This window comes from Pituophis catenifer, unplaced genomic scaffold (genome assembly GCF_029215685.1).
Source record: "Pituophis catenifer annectens isolate HBS135680 unplaced genomic scaffold, rPitCat1.0.hap2 SCAF_8, whole genome shotgun sequence".
Classification (NCBI taxonomy): Eukaryota; Metazoa; Chordata; class Lepidosauria; order Squamata; family Colubridae; genus Pituophis; species Pituophis catenifer.
Window position 1 is genome coordinate 45,839,068 of NW_027256888.1, and position 25,355 is coordinate 45,864,422.

At 35.3% G+C, this 25,355-nt stretch overlaps 1 protein-coding gene across 1 annotated transcript in view; it reads right to left on the reverse strand.

Moving 5' to 3' along the window:
• Positions 1 to 25,355, reverse strand: part of ANKRD50 (ankyrin repeat domain containing 50) — a 40,534-nt gene that overhangs the window by 10,258 nt on the left and 4,921 nt on the right. Inside the window, exon 2 of the mRNA XM_070948163.1 lies at positions 10,497 to 10,726. Within this exon, the coding sequence (XP_070804264.1) occupies positions 10,497 to 10,726 (230 nt within the window). The remainder of the gene's footprint in view (positions 1 to 10,496; positions 10,727 to 25,355) is intronic.

Here is a 25,355-nt window from a genome sequence, read left to right on the forward strand (position 1 = left end):
GCAACTGAAAACCACGAAGTGGCATGGCCACAGGACATTGTGCTTTATGCGCACATTGTTTAGTGATGGACCTTTCAGTTCCAAGTAGCACGATTAACCGAGAAATATTTTAAAAACTAGTGTTTTTTGTTGATTTGTAGTTCTACAGTTTTATTTTATTTTTGTAAATTGCCCTGTATATTTACTATAAATTATTCCTTTTTTTAAATAATACCTTTGATTTTGGATTTGACACTATGCTTAATAAGTGTCATCAATTGGTACAATGTAGGGATTCTAATTCAGCACACATGACCTTGAAAGATATCAGTCTGGAAACTTCCTTAAAATAAAGTTTCTTATATTACTAGAAAATTGTTTTATCAGCTCAGTCTCATTCAGGGATACATACCTTTTCTTTATTTTTCTTGTGTCATTCAAATGATGGCTTTGAATTTGGCATTACTTTTAGAAGTGTTACAATTTTCTGGCAATTTCTATTGAATATATCTCCTTATTAACTACATTCACATACAAGAAATAAATAACATTATCTTTTTAACAATAGTGATCAAAATAACATTCTATTGCAAGACTTAGCTCATTACTGCTTGACCTAAGAACAAAAGTCTATTTCACAATGCAAATTCTACATTGTTCAGATTTCTCTTATAGTATATCAACTTCTTCCAAATAGAAGCTCCAAAACTGATTTCTTTGACTTATTAAGTATTCATCCCATTATAGCAATAGTTATATACTGCCCCATAGCACTTTACAGCAGTGTCTGGCCAGTTTACAATGTAGAAGCATTATTTGCATATTGCCCCCCTCCACCCCTCCACCCAATCTGGATCATTTTAAAGACTTTGGAAGGCTGAGTCAACAGTGATCCTTGTCAGGATCAAAATTCAGGCTGTGTGCAGAATTCGCCTGTAATACTGCACTTTAACCACTGTACCACAAGGGCTCATTATATATTGGTATCTTGTGAATATTGAAAGTAACATTTGGTCTGTGATATTTTGGTCTTTAATGTGATAGAAATGTTAATACGAAACATTGGTACCTTGGAGGTTAACAATTTATTGTGGCATAAAGCTTTTAGAGATACAACAGATCTGATCTTTTAAAGATGCCAAACACGCAGGCGTTTGCGTGTGCATACACACACACACACACACACACACACACACACACAGCTGTTCCTATTAAATTAGCAAGACTATGCTATAACAGTGCATTTTATTATCTTCAATGTGTTTGCCTTTTCCATCATTAACATACTTCATATTTGTCCTTCACTCAGTGCATCTTTTACATTTGTAATCTAAATGATGAACAATGTTCCAGTGTTGTAAATATGAATAATTTGCATCACCAAGCTAAATTGATTTTTATAGTATTAGGTATATTAGGTGTATATCTTTTCAAAAGAAATTAATAATCACTAACTAAACTTTAACTGGACAACCAAATCCTTTTAACAATATCATTTTAACAAAAGTCAAATCACAGACTTCTTGCAGTTGTACAAGTACCTGTAAATAATCAATCTGTTATTTGTTAAAACTGGTTTAATTGTCCATTTCAAGTCTGTGTATATTTTTAAGTCCCTTCCTCATATATACATGTACAAACTTGTAGGTAAGTATATGGAAGAGACTTGAATATAGATTTTTTTCTGCAGTACTAATCTAATCAGAGGTCAAACATAAGAGTATCTGTATACACTATAGTTGAGGAATTTATTATTTTTGTATTTAACCTCTTTTAAAATGCTACAAGTAATTGTCAACACTTAAAACAACAAGGCGTTAAAGGCCGCTACTAAAATTTCCATGAGATCTGGAAACTGAATTTGTACGATTGATATTCAATTTAGTTAAGAATTTTAAATGGAGTTGTGTCAAATGCTTCACAAAATATATTGGCTTGAATGAAACAGCTGTCCTTGAAGTGCTAAAGCAGGGGTGCCCAACCCCGGCCCATTACTGGTCCATGGCCTGTTTGGAACCAGGCCACGCAAGCACCCGGCTGGCAAATGCGCACGCAGCTCGACTTACATGAGCATGCGCACCAGCCCTCTGCTTGTGTGCCCCCACCAACCATCAAGGCATAAAGGTTGGGGACTGCTGTGTTAAAGCATTATCCAAAGGGCTTAATAAAGCTGCTTTAAAGTATTTTTTGTCAGTGTGTGTAGCACAGCCCTAGCTCACATTTAAACATGTTATGGCACACTATGTATTATTGCACAATTATACTCTATATGTGGTATTTTTTCCTACTACATACATATTCATTGTAACTTAAGGTTGTGGACAAAATTTGCTAATAGCGTATGCTCCAAGAAAAGCTAAGATAAATAAGCAGATATAGGGAAACATACAAGACATAGCTTTCTTGTGGAATGTATATCACATTTGTTTGTAAAAGGAGTTAAAATTCAATTAGTAGTATTGCATTTGCCTTAGTTGCATAAAGCCCTAAGATTCAGTGTCTCAGATCATCTAAGTTATATATTAAAAAGACCTGTTAATGTATGGCTAGCCAGCGTTCTAGGCCCATATAATAAGAGTGAGGATAAACTACTATATTGTATGTGCATTCCTGTTTTTTTAAAAATAGTAATAATTCATGATAAAAGCATGATACTCTACTTGATTCTAATAATAGAAATCTTGATTCAGATATTGTTAAGTAATATTTCCAGTGGAAACAGAAAGAGAAAGTAACATTCAGTTCTTAAAAACCTGCATTTGCCCATGAGACTTGGGACAGGTGCAAATATCTGATACAGACTTGCTGCATACTTTGGAATCCTGAATATTGAAGTCTATAACAATACGAGATTTTTGAAAAGTTCTCGGGGGATTTGCTTCCTTTTTGTATATATTAACTCAGCGCCACAGCTTTGCTATAATCTGGTAATAATCTGGTAATAATAAGTACAACTTTCTCCAAATAGTAATTAAGTGAAGCAAGATGCCATGGAATCCATTAGTTTCTTCTGTATAACTTGAATGCGTGTCTGTAAGCAGCATTCCTTGCTCTTCAGGCAAACATATTTGCTGATAACATATTCTAGTCTAATTCAGTCTAATTTAAACCTGGGATGCAGTCACTAACCTGAAATAATAAAAGTTCAAAGGAGAGATCAACAAGAAGAAAAAAAAAAACCTCAAAGGACCATAACTGATTTTAGTCTTTACTTCAAGATAAGAGAGTATGCAGAAACCAGACAGATTTTTGGTAGGTGGAATTTGCATTTCCATAGGAATGTTTGAGAATCTGTACATAACTATCTTCTTTGCAAAATAAGTCTGTACTCTGTGATAAGTCTTTGCAAAATAAGTCTGTACTCTGATACACTTGCTCTTGAGGCTTCTGGGTTCACAGATCTGCCTCAGCAATATATAACTGAAGACTACTTTAGACCCTTTTCTCTTAAGCTGTTTAGGTTGAAATACATATTGATTTTCCTCAAAACATTCTGCAAGGACATCATAAGGCACATCCATCATCCTTTATACATAACAATATAAAGTAAAACAGAATCTTACAATTTTCTGCTCTCTGGTTTTAAAAATATGTTTATGTCTTATTTTTCTCAAGGCACAATATTTCAGAGATTCTACTGGTTGTGGGCTTTTGTGAGCTCTGGGTAACAAAGTTTCAATACTATCCTTTTGAATAATTATTTCATTTCCCTGCCACTTAATTTGCTTTCAAGTTAATAGCAATGCTCTTTCAACAAAACTAAATACAATGCTATTCATGTACTCTTGATGGATAGGTGGCATTTTAATAACTCTTGCAATTGCAATTGTTATAAAATCAAATTAATAATTAACATTCAAAATCTGAAAAAAATACTTTATATCAATATATGTGTGTATGTTGATATAAACCCATGCATATATGTCTGTAAATAAATGTTTAAATGTAACTTTTACTTATACATAATATACAAATTCAGTTTGAATTTGAATGAAATTATTCTAAAATATAGGATAGTGCTACGTATATATCCCAAAGCCCAAAGTTCTGTGTAGAACTACTTTGTCAAGAAAACAGATCAAATCTTCCCAAGCCTTAATCTGTTCTTTTGAGCTTAATATAATGTTTTGCTTCTTTTTCAACCTGAAAAGAATTTATATATTTCTTTTTATTCAATCTCATTAGTTTACAATAAAAATAACAAAAGCTATCAATAATAAGTTAAAGTAACACAATGTAAATATCATAATTTATAAGGTAGCTGGCAATTTTGACAAATAACTATTGAGTCAAATATTTTATACCCTTGTTTTATCTGGGGAGATGTCCACAATGGGAACATAAAGAAGAATGTGGAGCCTTAATGTCTCTGAGCTTGGGTAATGAAATGTCTGTAAGCAAACAACCAAGTAGGCAATATCATGATAATAAAGAATGCTTTCTCACTCCTAAGGTAAGTTAGACCAAGATGCCATGGATTGTTTTGTCATCTACACCTGTGCTTCCATCACTTTACAATAATTGCAAAATTATTGTTGATATTAGAATTTTTTTCTATAACCATAAAAACACTAACATAATTAACAATTTATCAGCCAAAATTACTATGATGTTATCTATATCCTCTTTATATATGTTTGGGAAGGACTTTGAGTTTTAATTTTCCTTTTTCTTTTCAAGATCTGCCTACCTTTTGGTGTTTAGGAATAGTGAAACATTTCTCAGAAATGAATCTCTTTATATATCAGCAAAACAATTCTAATAAATAAACTTGCTGTGAAAATGCCTGAATCTGTGTTGTAAATGTTGCTGGTGGTCAAACTTTGTGTAGAAAAGGCTTTTTAAGGCTGGATAGAGGCCCTACTCCTTTTTTTTTTTTTTGGTGAAAATATGCCTGGTTTTTCCAGAATGAGAGTTTACAATTTAGATTTGGGAAAACAAAAATTTGTAGGCTGCTCGGTTTTTTCTAATTTTGTCTTAATGGTCACAACAACTAAACTACTTTTCAAAAAACCCAAAATGTTGAGACTTCTAGGGTTTGTGTAGTGAACTGAAGATGGCTCTGACTATGATAAAGACCATGGAATTGATGAGCAGATCAGTTCCTTCAAACTATTATAGATAAAAAGAGAGTAGAAGGATAAGGAGAAGATAGGAGAATGCCTAAATGTGCTGTGGACAGCAGGTTTCCATGGGTTTGAACCAGGTTTCAAATTCTTTTACTACCGGTTCTGTGGGTGTGGTTTGGTGGGCGTGGCATGGCATGGCATGGCTTGGTGGGCGTGGCAGGGGAAGGATACTGTAAAATCTCCATTCCCTCCCCAATCCAAGGGAAGGTTACTGCAAAATCCCCATTTCCTCCCGATCAGCTGGGATTTGGGAGGCAGAGAATAGATGGGGGCGGGGCCAGTCAGAATTTTTACTACCAGTTCTCCAAACTACTCAAAATTTCTGCTACCGGTTCTCCAGAACTGGTCAGAACCTGCTGAAACCCACCTCTGGTTTGAGCTCTGGGAAATAATGGAATTAACTACAGAAACATAGAAACATAGAAAACTGGTGGCAGACATAGTGATCTATCGAGTCTTTAAATTTTTTTAAAAATGTCAGATAATGGACATGCATGTTTAAACTCAGTTACTGTTAACTGACCCACTACTTTTGCTGGAAGTTGGGTCCAAGCTTCCACTACTCTTTCTGTGAACTAATACTGTCTAACATTAGTTTTGAATCTTCCTCCTGTCAGGTTACAGTTAAGCCATGTTCTTGATTTTTGCTTAATATTGAAAGCCTCCTAGAACCTTAATCATACTCTTAATATAAAAGGTTTCAGTCATGTCCCCCACTTTCTCTTCTATTCTGCAGGCTGTACATATTTAGTTCCTCCAATTTCTCCTGATATATTTTGTCCCTGAGACTTTCACCATTCTTGTTGCCCATCTCTGGGCTCACTCAACCTGATTATTATTTTTTTTTAAAGTGAGGTCTCCATTCCAAATGGGTCTAACTAAAGCTCTATATAGCAGGATTAGGATCTTTTTTCCTGCTGCTGATCCCTCTAGTGATGCATACCAGAATTTTGTTTGCTATCTTGTTTGCAACCACAATGGAGATCTTTAAAGGACGCAAGTCTCACTTTCTAATCACTTTCATAAATAACTCATTAACTACTTGTGAGCTATTAGACACCTTGTGTATGACAAGTTTGAAAATACCTGGTGAATCTATCTTCATTCCTGAATGAAAGAAAACTAATTATAAGCTTAATAATTTAAGAAGTCTGATATAAACAGCAAAAAACTAAATAAGATTTTCATCTTTAAAAGTTATAAATGGACTAAGGATCCAGATAAAATTGAAATATTGAAACTTACAGTAAGATTTTGGAATTAATTATAAAGGACAAACAATTTCTTATGGAAAATACATCCTGTTTTGGTTTTTATATGACACAACATAATTTTATGATTTCAGGAACTGTACACTAGGTGAGATTAAATGTTTTAGACAGAGAATTTCCTACAAGATGCTTGAGACAAGAAAAATAGTGAAGGAGAAAAAATAGAATCAGAAAATGGTAGCCACAATATCAACCATGTCATTAATAATGTCTGTTTCTCTGAACAGACTATTTCCAAAAAATGTTATTGAAGAAATGTCAGATATAAAGCAAATTTAATCAGACAAGTTAAAGATGGTATTGAATTTAGAATACAAGACTAAGGTAGAGGAAAGGCTCTTGGAATTTTCTAATGTAAAGTTGGACCATATGGTTGTCTACAAACTATTACCACAAAGTTGTGGTTTTTCATTTAATAAAGTTTAAATATAGGATGCTACTTGGTATGCAAGCTACAGTAAATGGATGCTGTTCCACAGTGAATGCTTCATAGCATAATTTTTTTTAAAAAAAGGTGAGTGTGAATGTAAGAATTTCAAAAGTGGAAATCTGTTCCTAAAGTTTGCTTCTTTAATAAAGTCTATTATCACTAATCTTCCAGAGAGAGAGCAAGTCCACATCTGTTCCACATAACACTGTTTCACAGCTTGTTCTTATTCTTTCTCAAAATCAGCTTTTTTTTTTTTTTTGGTCTTTTAATTGCAGTTTGGTGATCTTTGTTGTTTCAGTACTTTAGAGTGTTTATTAGCCTCATCTCATTTTGAGGTTTGGATTTTCTGGCTCCTTTACTATAACAATAAGCTGCCAATTTTTATTCTTCCTTTTGTATCACATCTTGAGTCAACTTCTTTCTTTATTTTTTGTGTTGTTTCTCAACTTATCTGTGACCTACTTATCTGTGTGTGTGTGTGTGTGGTTGACTCCTGGTGATCACCCTAACTACTGCCTGCAGTTTTTTGGCAAGATTTCAAAAATAGTTTACTGTTGCCTCCTTCCTAGGACTGAGTATGTGTGTTTAGCCCAAGATCATCTCTGGCTGGACAGAACCAGGACTTAAGTTTTATGCCACTTCATCACTAGACTGAACTGGGCCTAATTATAACATGTACTCTACAGTTATCTATTAAAGTCTTAAATGCTTTTCTCATGTTTTCTTATAATAGGGAATGTTTAGAATCTGGTTTTGGAAGTTCATTTACCAATTTATTTCTCCTTCCAGATTTCAAGACATTCTATGTTGTTTTGATGTTATTGTTTTCTCACAAGGTGTTAAATTCCTTTCATTTATCCAGTGGTTATTTTCTGCTTATTAGTATTAAATCTAAAATAATTGGCACCATAATTTCTTCTTCCATTTTTTTTTTAAAGAAATTGGCAGCAAGAGGAAAAAGAATTCTTAAGGCTTGCTAGCCTCTCAGCAGATATCAGAATCATTTGAATATATCCATTACTACTATTCCCTAAATCAACTTGAATGTCTTCTTCCTTTGCCTTGGTAAGCAGCCAACAGCAAATTTCTACAATAGTGTCAGCTTTATTTCTTTTTCTTTTTAATTTGATGCTGATGCTTTCAACAAGATTTCCTATTTTGGGGTATACATTTGTTCACAAGCCTATTGCTATTATACATACAGAGCCATTTTGCCTCCTTCTTTATAAGGTATATATCTTTTGAACAAGCCGCATCTTTTCACTAGTGTTATCTCGTCTTGATTATCATCCCATGAGATTTCTTTTAACCAAGCAATATTTGATTTCTCAGTTTAGCAACTACTTCTATCTACTTGTTATGTATTCTCTGGGCAGTAGTGTATAGACACTTAAGAGAAGAAAGATTGCTGTTTACAAATCTATATAGTCAGCAATATTATATTGGATGTTAAGTACTGCTGTCTGACTAGTGCCTCCACCATTATCGTATAGATAATGTTTAATGTTCATAGCCATTTTCTTAATGCCCAGCATTCTCCACTGAGTCGTTGCATGTGTCTGCCCACTTTAATTTACACCTTCCATTAATGTTTGCATGGCTATTGACAAGTAGAGTTTTTCTTATCTTCTGAAGGGCAGCCCACCACATCTCCTCTTCTAATCCTGGACAGGTGTCAGTATCCTTTTCTCATTGGTGGTCTTATTTTGCTTGCCTTCAGAGAAACATATCTCAGTTTATGTGCATAGCAATCATATATTACCTGGCCAGAAAACACATGACCAGAGAGTCTTTCCCAAACTCAATGGATCTATTCCATAATGACCAGGTCATTTGAAAAACTCATTAATTCTTAATTCTGTCCAACAATTAATACTATTTCCCCATTGTCCTACTTCCTCCATGACACAAGATTGTTCTAATAAACATACAAATGATATTCAGGAGTCTCTTATGGCCTCCAATAGTTCAACAGATAATCACAGATTTCCTGATATTTCATGGCTTATCCCAACACCTTGGTTGACATAGACCAGTTATATTAATGCTTGCATACAGACATAACTTTGGGAGATACTCTTGAAAGCTTTGATTGTACATTTCTATAACAGAAAAGATTCAGGTGGGTTCATTAAGCCACTGGACTTTCTTTCTTGTCATCTTCTGCAAATAAATTGACTTATTCTAGATTTCTAGAAAATTGAGGATTTTGGATCATATTTGAGGACAGATGTATATATGTGTAAACATTTTTCTGTGTAATAGTGAAGTAGGATAAGGTAAGAAAGTTATGCAATAGAGACAAATAGCAAAGGTAAAACAAATGAATGAGCATGTTGCATAGCTTTGCATATGTTCACTCTTACACTTCATCATTGAGGAAAACCTAAAATAGCTGCGGGTAGTTTTAAGGAAAATCTTCTTTAACCATATACATATATACACATACAACAAGACATGATTATGCAAAATGTTTGTTTAGATTCCATGATTTCTACTACGTGATTATAAAGCAATTCTAGATTAGTTAGATGACCAGATGATCCCTCCCTCTCTTCTTTTATTAGCTAAATCAACCTATCTGATATCTGCACCGATACATTTTATTGTTTTAGAAATTTAATTATGATTCATTCATTTCAACTTGTGAATTTTTGCTCATTATAGAAAAAATAATTCCGTAAAAATGGAACAAAGAAATAAATGCAACACAAAACAAAATAAATTCTTGTGCGATATCTTCCAAATGTTAATTAATATCTCTGTCACAGGGAGGTATTTCAATCTTTTCCAGGGGACATAGATTCCCCCAACCCACACCTTTTTTTTTCTTATATTTTTTTGAACCCTGAAATAAGCGTTTGGCCTTATTGCCATGTGCTCAAAAGCCCGATTGGTCTTATTATCAGGGGATGTCTTATTTTGGGGGAAACAGGGTAGTTAGGACCTAATTTTGGTTCATAAGAATTGTTGTAACCAAGTCTGATCCCATATAAGTTCTTTTTGTCAACGAACAATCAGGTCAGTCAGGTGTGCTACCTGTTGTAACACCTGGAATATATAAATCTGAAACAACATATTCCAAGAATATAGATTGTTCATATAAATTAATGGTATACCATATTTTTCGGACTATAAGATGCACCTTTTTCCACCCTAAAAGGGGGTGAAAATTTAGGTGCGTCTTATACACCAAATGTAGCACCGCCCATCCACTGGCCCCCACCCTTTGGCCTCTGTCTCCCAGCAGTTTATTTCCTTGCAGCAAGCAGATAGAAGAAACAGCTCATTTCAGCTTCAGCACAGCCTAATTAGCACAAGTTGATTGGATCAGCCTCCCAACTCTCAGCTGTTTTGCTCTCAGCTATTTTGCGCAGGCCTCTGCTGTTTGCTGCAAGGATGTAAATTGCTGGGAGCAGTGTGCTAATCAAGCTATGGTGGAAACGAAAATAAAAGTAAAGCAGGCTGTTTGCTGTTTGCTGCAAAGAGGCAAAATTGTTGGCAGGCAGAGGCAGATTTCTTTTTCTTGTTTTCTTCACCAAAAAAGGTAGGTGTGCCTTATAATCCGAAAAATACAGTAGTTATAAAAATTTTTATATATACTTCATACTTTCTGTATTGCTTCTTATATAATCCTCTTAAAACACTGTACAAATGAGAAATAATGTCATTAAAACATGTACTTACCTGTAAACAATTTTGTGACTGTTTTATTCTGCTTTCGAGCAGAACAGAGAAGCAGCAACCATGGGGGGAAAAATTCATAGTGAGTAGCTAGAAGCTCAGCTATAGTTCCAGATAATCCTGTAGATGTCTGGTCACCTTCAGCAATATTGCACCCCTCATCTACGGAATCCACCAAGAGAAAGTAACTTTGTTGGGGGCTCTTAGCTCCCAGAAGTGGAAGCAAAATGCATCTGAAACAAAAAAGGAAGAAATATAAAAATCATGCATGCACAGATTATACTAGAATTAATCAATGGTTTAAAAAGAACATGCATAAATATGTGGAAACCATCTATTTTCAAATAATGAAAGCATCTGCAATTTTTCCAGGCTTTTATAGCTGCTTCAGAAGCTGTTCTTTCCCAGCTATGTCTGCATTTCTACACCTTATCTCGTTCAATAGAAGGTATTCAGAGACACTTCAAAAGAGTTTCTAAAGCAATCAAACAAATTGAAAAAAAGCTATTTTAAACTTTGAAAGGATATGCACACATAGCCCACAAATGTCTTGGAATTAGTCCAATAAATTCTGTCACATTATTAGAAATTATATGACAGTGGAACTTGCATATATGCATACAAAAATTATTATTATTTTTTTATTTTTAATTTGATTTATATGCCACCCTTCTCGGAGACTCAGGGCGGCTTACAATACGTTAAGCAATAGCCTTCATACTTTTGTATATTTATACAAAGTCAGCTTATTGCCCCCACAAATTGGGTCCTCATTTTACCTACCTTAGAAAGGATGGAAGGCTGAGTCAACCTTGAGCCTGGTGAGATTCGAATTTACAGTAATTGCAGACAGCTGGTGTTAATCACAATGCTTTTAGTCTGCTGAGCCACCAAGCCCAATTATCCCTGCTATACACATTAAAATATGTTCTTGATATTGTTGGGGACCCTTAATCTTTTACAATTTGTTTATTATGCAAGTGTGATAAGTTGGCATTAGAATTCTTCATAACTCGAAGCAGGTATTAGACACACTAATTTAGACTTCCGGAAACTGAATCCCCACTATAGCCAGAGACCAGCAGATTGAGAAAACAAATTAAACATTGAAATCTTGAAGATTATCAAGTGCATAGTTTGCTTGTGCATAATAACTTCCAATTATGAGAACCGGATTACAGCCTTTCAAAAAATAAAAGTTCCAGCTTCCTTTCTAACAAGATATAATAGTAACAGCAACAGTGACCTAGATTGATTTTGGCCAGCTTCAACTGCCCTGCCACATGAACTATGACTATTTCTAGGCAGGAATAATTGGCTTCTAGTAATGATCTACATTAGATTGTCCTCAAAGTCAGTACAGTACAGAAAATGCAGTCACTGCACAATGTGGCAAATCACAGTCGTCAGTAATATGCAGAATCAATAATACCTGTTGTAAAATAACTTTATGCTCTGACAATCCCTTCATTCAAGGGGAAAATGAAGATATTAAAAGCCATAAGCAGTATGAAAACATGATAAACTATCAAATTTCAGTAGCAGGGATAGTACACCTTTTCACAGTATTTATTTAAAACATTTATATACCCACATCTTATATCAAAATCTGGGCAATATGAACCCATGTCTAGAAGCCCAGTTAAAAACAGGCTTATAAAATGAGTTAAAACATACAGCGTAAAAGTGAAAAAATAAAGTTAAAAAATTCAGAAGGCTATAAAAGTTAACCAGGTGGAGGGAATGTCCTCAAAATAATGTAACGCCATGTCAGGGCCCACTAAAAAGCTATTTTCTGATTCACATTATTGAAAACATGAGAAAAATCTTTGTGTTCAAGTGTGCCTTTGAAATAGTTTTTAACTCCTGGCAACTGCCTGGACCAGTTCCTACTGTTTTCTTGGCAAGGTTTTTCAGAAGTGGTTTGTCACTGCCTTCTTCCTAGGGCTACGAGTCTGCAACTGGCCCAAGATAACCTGGTTGGCTTTGTGTCCAAAGCCAGGTGTGGCTTTGGACACAAGATGTGACTAGCACTCATCAGCTGGCTTCTATTTTGATGCCTTAACCAATGCACCAAACTGGCTCTGAAGAAATTACTGGATCACAAGCCAGCATGGCAGATTAGAGAAGAACAACATGCCATTCAATGAACTTTCCAAACAGGGGTGGGTTTCAGCAGGTTCTGCCCAGTTCTGGAGAACCAGTAGCGGAAGTTTTGACTAGGTCGGAGAACCGGTAAATACCATCTCTGACTGGCCCTGCCCCTGTCTATTCTCTACCTCCCGAGTTCCAGCTGATCAGGAGGAAATGGGGATTTTGCAGTAACCTTCCCCTGGAGTGGGGAGGGAATGGAGAATTCACAGTATCCTTCCCCTGCCATGCCCACCAAGCCACGCCCACAGAACCGGTAATAAAAAATTTGAACCCCACTACTGTTTCCAAACAATATTTAAATGCTTTATTCATTGTCCTTCACTCTGGAAAAATGAATGTTCTTCTATGACTATATGTCCAATATCTGATTAGCACCAATGTTCACTGTATTCTATATGACCTGATTCCTGCACTGCTTTCAGACATTGGATTATTCTATTTAAGTAGAATTGCCTGCTGTCGCTTTATGAACATTATTTGAAATGGCATTATTGTATCATACTGTCTAATCTCAATTCTTGAACATAGAAAGGAATCGGGACTGGAAGTACACTGTAGTCTACAGATTCTTTTAAGTGAAATTAGTTAAATTTGCCAGTCTTAGAAAAGAGCCAAGGGAAAATCAATTGAACATAATAAGCCAGAAGGCAAGCTGTTTCAAGCCTCTCTAATGATAAATTGATTAGGAAATTATCACCTTTAGCAAAGAAACTATACTCAACTATAGTTGAATATAATTAACTGGACAAAGCTAAGAGGTTTCACTGCTGTGGAGTTCCAAGTTAATTTTGCTCAGATATCAACACAGGCTTCACCATTTTGTTTTTGCAACTTATCAACCAAAAAATTGACCAGACTATATAATTGGCTCTTTTTAATAGCACATTGTTACATATAATTAATTTTGATATTTTAAGCATTCATCAACATTGATCTGACTGGAAATACTGACAATTGTGACCTCTCTCCTCTCAGTTTCACATAGAAATAATTACTATTTTAGTGATTAAAAAAGCAACATATATATTATGCAGGATAGAAGAAATATTGATGCTTGTAAATGTTGACGGTGCAAAAAATTCTTGAGAATAGTATGGATAGACAGGTGAACAAACAAATTAATCATAGCACAAATTATCATATTTTGAACACACTAAGTCCTGGCTCCCTTGAGAATAATAGAAAGAAAAAGAAAAATAAGCAACAAGGATGATGAACTTGATTATAGAGGCAATGGGAACACCACTGGGTGACATGAAGGGCTGTTGTTGCCCCGCCCTCTGAGCCTATCCCATCGGAAGAAGAAAGCTCCGAGCATAAGGAAGAGGAGTCAGCCAGGCCTCCCTCTCCAGCCCCTCCCCTCTGGCACTGTCTCAGGTGCCGGCCGAGGGAGAGGAGATTAGCAGGGAGACAGGTGTCTCGGATGAGAGTGAAGGAGAGACATCATTCCTGGACGCACGCCTCCGAAGGCGTGATAAACGATTGCAGCAGCTCAGGAGGCGTGCTAGGGATTAGAACTGAGTCACTGGACCACACCCCAGAGACTATATAATAGAGGGTGGTGGCCAGTGATCCCTGTGACGAACAAAAATAAACCTTGGATAGTCACTAAAGCATCGTCCGAAACTGCGGAGAGGAATATTATTTTCTGTTGGACTCTTGTACGCTGAGTATATTATCTTTCTGTTTCTGTGGAAATAAAAAGCACTTGGCAGACGGTGTGTATATCGCTGCCAAGTTGGAGATAAAGACCTGGGTGTGTGCCACGTGCTTCCTTAACCCTTGGCTGGCTGTGTTTGTGTGTGTGCGTGGACAGGGACAGATCATGGGGCAGGATGAGGACATTCTGGAGAAGATAAGTCTATGTGATTGCTAAACATTGACAACAACTTGGTGTTACATAATCAAAAACCAATTAAAGATTGTAGTTGCCATCAGTTTCCCCAAACCAGAGATCCTACAGCAAAAGGTGTGTTTCAGCACATTTAGAAAGTTATTTTTGTAGTTACTAACTGCAATGTGATTTGAATTTATTTCACAAGTTATTCAACAGGACAACCATTCCTGCTATAAATTCATAGGAAGTTAGTTTCAAATCAAAATGAACTACAGGTAGTCCTCGACTTACAACCACAATTGAGCCCAACATTTCTGTGGTTAAGTGAGACATTTGTTAAGCAAATTTTGTCCCATTTTAGGACCTTTCTTGCCACAGTTGTTCTGTGAATCTCTGCAGTTGATAAGTTAGTAACATGGTTAAGTGAATCTGATTTCCCCATTGGCTTTGCTTATCAAAGGTTGCAAAAGGTGATCACATGACCCTGGAACACAGCAACGGTCATAAATCTGAACCAGTTGCCAAGCATCTGAAATTTGATTACATGATCATGGGGATGCTATAAATGTTGCAACTGGTGAAAAATGTGCCATTATAATTTTGAACGGTCACTAAATGAACTGTTTTAAGTCGAGGACTACCTGTACTTCTTACACCATTTTTCCAAGATAGCTGTGTATTACTTTCACCAATAACTGAACTTTTAAAGCATTCTGAGACTGGAAAAAAATGATATGTGATAAATTTTAGTATGTCTGTCACTAATGCATAAGAATCCAAGCAATCCTTTCCAAGACACATCGTGCCAGTAGTTGCTATTTCTATAGATGAGTCCTTTACCCACAAGCACCACTCACTGAATATCACTAGATACTTTTTTTATTTTAACAATTTGTTTGAATCATATTTCTAAGATACAATGAAACATACACATAAAGCAATAAAAGTGTATAGAAAAAGGAGGAAAAAAATCCCTTCTAGATGCTTTTACTGCAGTTTTTTAATCCTCAAAAAATCCCCCCCCCAGAAATAAACCATGTAATAATGGTTTTACCTACTGGTGAAGCTGTGGTTTATGTCCCCCCAAAAAAACAGCTTTCATCCAAAACTAATGCTGCTAGTTTCTGATTTTGATTTTCAAGAAAGCTGCAGAATGTTATATGCAATGTGTAACATTGAAGAGTACAAATAAAATAATTGCATTACAGCATGGCTGTGAAATAATAGCACAATGCAAGTCCTGGAAATTATCCTTCACTTCTTGTTTCCTCCAATGCTTCATAACCATCAACTGGCTTCATCTATTGTACTTTTAATAAAAATACTTTTAAAAATTATTTTTTTTAAAAAAATTAAATTTTAAAAATTAAAAAAAACTCTTAAGAATGTTATAGGCGCAAACTGCCTTTTTTGCTGTAGTTGTTGCAACTCTACATTCCTTTAACTGTTGGAAAACAATCTGAACATTTGGTAGGAAGATATTGCAAAGGGTAAGAGGTACATTATTCATTAGTAGGGAATAAATAACTAAGCTTTTCCCACCTCTACCAGGGGTGAAATTCACTTATCTTCCCTACCAGTTCACAGATGTACACGCACTGCAAAGCCTTCTGCACATATGCAGAGCCTTAAAACTGTCACAAAAAAGTGATGTCATGACGTCCGCAAGGGTGGGTGGAGCCTCCTGCAGCTGCCGCTACCGGTTTACCTGAGCCGGATAGAACCGGCTGAATTTCACTCCTGCTTCCACCCCATTTTCTATTTCCTATTACCATATTTTTCGGCGTATAAGACGACTTTTTAACACATGAAAATCTTCTCAAAAGTCAGGGGTCATCTTATACGCCGGGTGTCGTTCTCCTGTAACCAGGCAGACCAACCCGAAAGGCTCTGATGAGCCTTAAATGGCTCTGGCGATCCAAGCTCTGGCGATCCCAGCTGCGTTGCCTGCTAATCAGGCAACGTAGCTGGGATCGCCAGAGCCATGTAAAAGGAAAAACTTTTTTCCTTTTACATGGCTCTGGCGATCCAAGCTCTGACAATCCCAGGTAAATTGCCTGCTAATCAGGCATCGCAGCTGGGATCGCCAGAGCCATGTAAAAGAAAAAAAGTTTTCCCCCTCCAGCTTGCTTACCTTAGCTGCTAGTCGCAACGCTTGCCTTGCTTCGGTTGCCTGAATCCATTCCATCAGCAAGCCACTCCCTGCCTGCAATCAAGCAGGCAGGGAGTTGTGGACTTCAACTCCCAGAATTCCTCAGCCAGCAAAACAAAGCTGGCTGAGGAATTCTGGGAGTTGAAGTCTACAAGTCTTAAAGTTGCCAAGGTTGGAGACCCCTGTTCTATTGGGTAAGTTTTTTCCCCTTTGGGAGCTTTAAAAAAAATAGTTAATTGGGTTTTTTTTTTAGTTGTTCTTTTTTAGACCTAGCCATTTAAAGTTTAGGAAGTTTTAAATTTAGTTTTCATATAAAAATAATAAAATAAAATAAAATAATATTTGTGCAGCTTTCTGAGATTTAGTGTGTTTCTGTATTGTTTCACTCTAACTACACAAACACACAAAATCTCACAAAGCTGTATGTGGAATTTTGTGTGTGTAAGGGGTGAAAGTTGTTTTTTTGGGCTTTTTGTGGCTGTGTGAGATTCCTGCTTATTGCAGGGGCCATTTTGGGTCTAGCACAGCTGCTTTTACATTGTGGGTGAGCCAGTTTTGTTGTGTTGTGTGTGTGTAAAGTGTGAAAGTTGTTTTTTGTGGCTTTTTGTGGCTGTGTGAGGTTCCTGCTTGTTGCAGGGGCCATTTTGGTCTAGCACAGCTGCTTTTACATTGTGGGTGAGCCAGTTGATGTTTTTTAATTTTTATTTGGTGTGCATTGGAAGAGGGGTAGTCTTATACGGCGAGTATAGCCCAAACCCTATATTTTAACAGGAAAAGTTGGGGGTTGTCTTATATGCCCAGTCGTCTTATATGCCGGAAAATACGGTAATTTACATTTTTCCTTTCAACTAATTAAAATGAGACGAAAACCTATGAATATTAGCTTCAAAACTGTATTATATTTCCCTCTGTATTCTGGGGCAAGGAGATACTGGTGGAACTGGTCAGATCAATATCAACACAGTGCAGTGTCTATTTCTAGGAAAGGCTACAAATTTCTTCAATAGGTCAAATTTTCTTTGTCTTCAAAGGAGGATATCTAAATTTTTCACTCATTTGCTTCAGGCTCACTCAAAGGTCTGAATATATATTCTCTTCCCTTCATATATGTCATATACTACTTTAGCAGTGCCAATTTTAAAAATGTAAAATTTTTCAAAGTCACATATTAACGTGTCACAGATTAAAAACAAAATAGAAATGCTACATTCAAGGAAACATGTAATAAATGAATAAATTTGCTTTAAGCACCTTTCTAAACTATCACAAGAAAGGAACATATCCAAAATTTTCTTCACCATTCACAAAATATTTCAAAGTAAGGAAAAAAAGAAGCAGAATTTATTATTGATTTTATACATATTTAAAGAGGAACAGTAAAAGTGACTTGCTAAAGATTGGAGAGTGGGAGATAGACTTTGTTCTGGTGATAGCTTGTAAGCTGTACACAGATTTGTCCAGGGTAGCTGTTTCACATAGAAATGGCATGATACTTCCAAAACTAAAAACCTCATGATGCATGCCTCCAAATTCTGGGTCCTCTTAATTTACGGACTATCTTTCAAGAGCTACTTTGGGATTTGCAATACTTCAACCTTGAATCATCATGGAAACCTCAATAGTACTAACTGTGAGGGTGATCTTGGAGTCATAGTGGACAACGATTTAAATATGAGACAGCAGTGTGCAACGATTTAAATATGAGCCAGCTACCAAAAAAGCCAACACAGTTCTAGGCTGCATAAACAGAGGGATAGAATCAAGATCACGTGAAGTGTTAATACCACTTTATTATGCCTTGGTAAGGCCACACTTTGAATACTACATCCAGTTTTGGTCACCATGATGTAAAAAAGATGTGGAGACTCTAGAAAGAGTGCAGAGAAGAGCAACAGATTAGGGACTGGAGGCTAAAACATATGAAGAATGGTTGCAGAAACTGGGTATGTCTAGTCTGATGAAAAGAAGGACGAGCAGTGTTCCAATATCTCAGGGGCTGCCACAAAGAAGAGGGAGTCAAGCTATTCTCCAAAGCACCAAAGGACAAGAAGCAATGGGTGGAAACTAATCAAGGACAGAAGCAACCTAGAACTAAGGAAAAATTTCCTGACAGTTATAACTATTAATCAGTGGAACAACTTGCCTCCAGAAGTTGTAAATGCAGTGGAAGTTTTTAAGAAGAGATTGAATAACCATTTGTCTGAAGTGGTGTAAGGCTTCCTGCCTAAGCAGGGGGCTGGACTAGAAGAATTCCAAGGTCCCTTCCAACTCTGTAATTCTGTTCTGTTCAAATTCAGCATTCCACATTAGTCTAGCTGTGATATATCCTTATATACATTTCCTTTAGCCATAGGTTATTTTAAATATACTTCTGCTTTATCCCTTTACAAATCATTAAGATGTTAAACATAAGCCATCCAAAGTCCTGTAATTTATACTAAAACAGTCAGTAACAATAGAGAAATACAAGTTTATTATGACATGCTTTAAAAATGAAATATTATAGCACATACAATATCTTTCCATTTATGGTAACATGCAATTCAAAATATCTTATTTGACCTCTTCCAGTCAAAAGTACTTCTCTGCATCATAATATATGCTAAAGCAAGCCAAATTCTTTGTCTATACCATTTTGATTTATATCTATGGCAGTATTTAGCACTACCATGTATGGCAATTAGATACTTCTCTCTTAATGGATAAGTAGAACAGGAGGAGAGATCTAGCAGAGAAATCCATTAATTCAAATTTCTCATGCACATCAGAGTCTGTAACAAAAACTTAATAGAAATTAGTTTTCAGCAACCATAAACTATAAAATGTTTTTCCATAGGTGAAATATTTATAATTACAAAATTTCTATATTCACACCCCTAACTCAACCCCAGACATCACTGCATCATTTCTACTCTTTCAACTCAGTCTATAAAGCATTGGATGGAAAGATTTTGATCAGCCTAAATTCTCATTTAGTAAATTTGTGGAAGAAACCATGTCTTACTCATTAATCAAAAGGGACTTGGATCCATACTAAATCAGATTATTTGTGTGCAGAAGATGCTAGTTCACTTGATGATATCTCAGAGCTGAAGACTACTGGCTCTTACCCAGAATAGCAGAAATAATAATAGTTATTATTTCTATCTTAGCTATATCACCCTTTTACATCATTTTAATTAGACATTTCTTTTACTCTGATATTCTGTCCATATTCTCTAAAGTTAATACTGTCTAATTTTAATAATTAACACAAATATACTATTTTTGTCAATGTTGTAAAATAGTCCATTCTACTATGGTTACACTTATGCTCTTTAAATTAACACCTAAATCATACTTTGTCTTGTCTTTTAAATGACATTAAAGTGGTCAAGACAGAAAGATAATTGTTCCTCATTCTGTGATACCTAGCTCTGAATATTTAGGTTTCAAGGGCATTTGAATGTGCAGAAATAGAAAATGAAATCCTTTTAGCTCTTTTTGTATTTTTTTTATCTCTCTAGCTGTACACATTTTAACACTGTGCACTGTGTATGTGCACACATAGGGACATGGAACATAGCAAAAAAGTGCTATGGTTAAATTTATGTATAATATTAAATTATAACCCCTGCTTTCCTAAATTGCATTGTGGACGAATCATATATTCCATTTATTTTTCCTTGCTTCTCTATTTGCAAAATATGAAAAACCCTAGCATTATATTACATAAATCCAAACAAAATAAAATTTTAGAATCCTGAGTTATGACTTATTTAGATACAGTAGGCTATTAACTCTAATGTGAACAAAACAAAAATTTAACCTGTTCTAGGTTTGTTTACATCATCATATGAAGGAATAAACCAAGATGAAGGATGGCACTAAGACCATCTTCTGATTTAATATTGTGTGCAAATATAATTTAAATTTTAATGATAGTTTGCAATAACTTTCTCACTGTTGTTTACAATAGCTTCTAATTCTAAACTTTAAAATTTGTTATTTTCTACAGATTACTCAAATTACATACAGGCATGATTTAGCTTTTCACTTTTGCCCCTAAACTAGTTATTCACTCTTCCTCTAATATTTAATTATTAACAAATAATTTAAGAAATCACTGCAAATAATCAAATGCAGCATAAATCTCAATAATGCTAATAATTAAACTCTACTACAATATATATGATTTCAGGTTCCTAAATAAAACACATTTATAAGAGTTTTGAAAAAGTGAGTTTAAAATAGCAAAATCATCATGATGTTAAAATCAAAGCCATCACACTACTAGTGGTTGATGAACTGATCATCGATGTAGAGCAGCCATAAGCAATATGGTCAATATTGGGATAAGACACTAATGAGACAAAATGCTTAAGGTCTTAATATAGCAAACAAGCAAAATCCAACACTGTAATTATACATGTATATATGGGTCAGTCTGGCTAATTCTTAGGTAATTGGTGCAGTTAAAGTTAAGTTTTAAAGTTTAAAGTTAACTTTTAGATTTTTAGATAACCAGTTAATCTATTGCATGCTATTTCTTCGCATGTGTTAGAACAGGCATCTCGATGTAAATGGTAACAAAACTGCTTTGGAATTATAGGTATTACAATGTCTATAATGTACAATTCCATACATCTTAGGGTGCAATTCTTATTTATTTATTCTCAAATTATGTTTCATGCTAATAAAAAATAAAAGCAGACAACACAAAGTAGAATGGCTTATTCATAATTTTCCAAGTTATTCTTCATGCCAAACATTGCTGAAAGAATGACCTTCTGAAAAATTGGGTAACTAAAAAGATGAAGGAAGATTGCCCTGGGACACCTTTCAAGAAAATAAGAAAAGAATGGGTTACTTATACATTTTTTCAAAAGCCAAAACAAATTGATCTGAAGATGTAATGTGTAAGAAACTAAGATTAAACTATACCTCTTTTCCTACAAAGCTGAAGCCAAGGAGTGGCTTTCAGGTTTTTGTTTTTGCAATTGCAGCTTGAAAGTGCATCGTAACATTTCTTTTCTCAAGAGTGGGCACAGTGTGACCATATGAGACAACCCAGGAGCAAATACAGTAAACAGAAGCTTGTATTTAAATAATGGTTATATCCTCAAAGAATATATACATACACATACTTTAGTCAGACCTCAAACAAACAGCAATCAACAATTACAGCACGGAAGCACACAGGGCTTCTTCTTATTACAGGCTCTTAAAGTGATATCAGCCCAAACACCTTGCTGACTCATTCTCCATTATTGTAGCAGTTGGTCAGCTCTTAAATCATTACCCTGACATTTTTAATGTGTCTGCATTATATACTACCACATCTAGAATTCTCCTGAAAATGAAATCATTATAAACACATAGAGAACATAAATTTACATAAGTTTCTCTAGTTCTCTTCATTCCCTCAACCAGCTCCAAGTAACAGCCAGAGGGAGAAAACATTTGCTATTTTATTTTCCAGTGTACCTCCATAAATTAAAAACAAAAAGAATTAAAAACAAAAATAAGACAATCCAAGTATGTCAAAACATGAAATACTGTGGAAAGCAAATAGCTGGTTTTTGCTTAGAGCATTTTGCTTACAATTACTCAAGAGACCTTTTAACCCAGAAATCCACATCTGTATGACTCAGTGTTAATTCAAAAAATGTCTTCCCACACTTTGGCAGTCCCAGAGCAACACACAGAATCCAGAAGTTTACAGCTGTTCCTTTACTGGCCAATGATTATGTGAAGCTGAAGTTGGAAACTTTCTGTTGATACTGTTTGACTTAGTTATCCTGTATTGCATTTGCAGAGAAAAGCAAGCAAGCAAGCAAGCAAACAAACAAAAACATAAGAAGGTAAAAGAAATTTTATCTTGTATGGATTGTAGTTTTTCTGAACCAAGTATTTAAATGTTACTAATGTAGACAAAAAAGTGAGTGGCTTGTGTAAAATCACAAGTAAGAGTTGTGGAAGTTATTCACTAGTCTTCAAAAAGCTCCTTCAAAAAGCACACTTCTGCATCAAGATTTTCTCCAGAACTTTGTCCCAAACTCTGAAGCCAGAAGATGACATAGTCATGTTGAGGTTACAAGCTTTAATAATATTGTGTGAATATATGTATGTATGACTGTGTGGTTTGTGCAAAGACATTGAAACTGCAAAAACAGCACACAAAAAAACTTCGCCTTAATAAAAAAATCTAAACCCAAAATGTTTTATCAACTCGAGGAATATCACTGTTCCAGTTAGTTTATATCAAATACTACTTTGCAAAAGTTCTTAGAGAGAGAGCTATAGGAGAAGTGAAACATATTTTAATTGTTTCCCACTAACATTATTCCCACTATTTCAAATCTGCCTTTTATAGCATGCTCAGACCAACAAATCTCTCCTGAAATAAAAGGGAGTTCCAAGAACCAATCTAAAATTCTATGAGAAAAAAAAAATTGCTAGGAACAACACGTACACAGGAAATACACACACATGTACATCTGAAGGAATTTGATTCTGAATAAAACAATGGTTTTCACCTAGTCAATGCAATATTTTTATTCTCGATCAAACCAAGCCTTATCACACACATACACGCACATAACTGAAAGCTCCACTGAATTTATTTAGAACTACAATACGTATTAGAAATAAATATGGTAACAAAGAAAAAAAATCACACTTATGTTAATAAGTGTTGATTACCTCTCTGTTAACCATCCTTTTACATTCATCTTTATTTTAAAATTAAAGTTGTCTTTAATACATCCAACTATGTGTTTTGTTTAATCCCTATGGGTAACATTTAGAAGCTCTTTCAAGAATTGTCCCATCACTGATCAGAAAAGCATTAAGAACTAACTTGTAGACAAAAGCAATTATGGGGATGTAATAAAAAGGAAAAATGGAATGGCACTAATGTTTCTTATATTGCTGTCATGCAGAGTTTGCGTTATTCTGCATAGTTTATAAATGAGAAAATATTTATGAACTAATCAGAATACTGCAATATTATAACATAACCTTTAGAATGGAACTCATATCTTTGTCAATGTTTTTTCATACCAGACTTCCTATATTGTTTGTATGCCCTAAATATGCTCTGGAAAGATTCAAGGGCTGCTCTTTTTTATTGAGAAGTGCAATAAATTATTTTTTTAATAAAAAAAATTCTTTGAATTCAGTCACTTACCCTGAAATGCAGTCTCTTCACAGAACCGAATCAATGTTGCAGGAAAGCAGGCAAACTCAGATGCAATGAACGTTCTGCCTAAAAAATGGCGCTTTTTAAGAAAGTGGTTTAGGTACCAGAATAGCATTACAATGAATGATGGTCAAATTTCCCTGGCTAGCAATATGATTGATCTGTGGAACAGTAGGATTTCCCTCAACTCTGTCTTAGGCCACAGGTTAAACAAGGAGAGAAAAACTGTAGGGAGAAGAAAAGGAAATAATTGCCAAAAGAGAGGCTGATATGAGCTTTCTCTTATGCAAGAGTAGAGAATAAGAACAAAGAGCTCAAGACTTTGTTCTTAGCCCTGTGGATTGGAAAAAACCAGTCCTGTCAATAGTAACTGGCCTGGAAGGGTCCATTTTTGTTTCTCTTTTCCATTCTGTTCCTAAACAGTCTTCCCGGATTATACCTGGGGAAACTTCTCAGTGAACCAAAGGACACCCTGGAATTAGAATTGGCAGAGATAACTTTAATCTTGGTGCAAATCTTCATTCTGAAGCTTCTAACTTTTCTTTAAAAAAAAATATGGCTTAAGATCAGGGGCGGGTTTCAAACCCGTCACTACTGGTTTGCTTGCGGGTGCGCACACTTGGGCAATGCTTCTGTTCATGTGCAGAAGCTTCTGCGCATGTGCAGAATTATCCGGGCAGGTGGGCAGAGCCTCTCGCCACCACCGCTACTGGTTCACCCGATCCGGGGTGAACTGGTAGCAACCCACCACTGCTTAAGTTGGAATTGAAGGAAGCTCTTTTTCTGTAGAAGGCAAAACCAAGAAGAGGTTTAGTTGGCACTGGACAGCAAAAGTTTAATTCCTGCCATTTTCCTGCCAGTAGAGATGAAGTTATAACATTTTGGACAGTTCCATCTGAAAACGAAAACTGCAGTATAAATGTAATACTTTTTCAACTTATTGATATTCTTGTGTAAATGTACACAAACTTCAATCAAATGATTACATTCAGCTAATCATGAGGCGAATACAGCTTGCGAATACAAGCTTGCTAATGCAAGCTAAGAAACAAATGGCCACAGAAAATTGTGAGATACTGGCTAGGTTTTCATACTCAATTAAGTCCACTGTGGATTTTAATTCTCCTAGACTGATAGCTGTACCTAAAAAGTAATAGAACAAAAGCTAAATTTTTGTTACATTTACACTCAGTGTACACTTAAATATTGTTAATATTACCGAGTTATCAGTCATCTACTTAATGATTTTAATAAGATAGAAAAAGAAAATTATTTCTAGTAATCACACTTTCAGTGTATGCAGCCCACAAATGGACTTAAGCCTTCCAGTTCAATATTTACAGAACCTTAAGAAATCACCACCATAAAATCTAAAATCAAACTCCTCTATAATATGATTTGTTTGATAGCAACATATTGTGCACATCCAGCAAATTGTAGTTTAGTCAGGAAACTACTATTCAGAAAACCACATAATATATGAACTGGTTTGGTATAGACATGTCTTTAAAATATATGACTTGCTATTTATAGAAT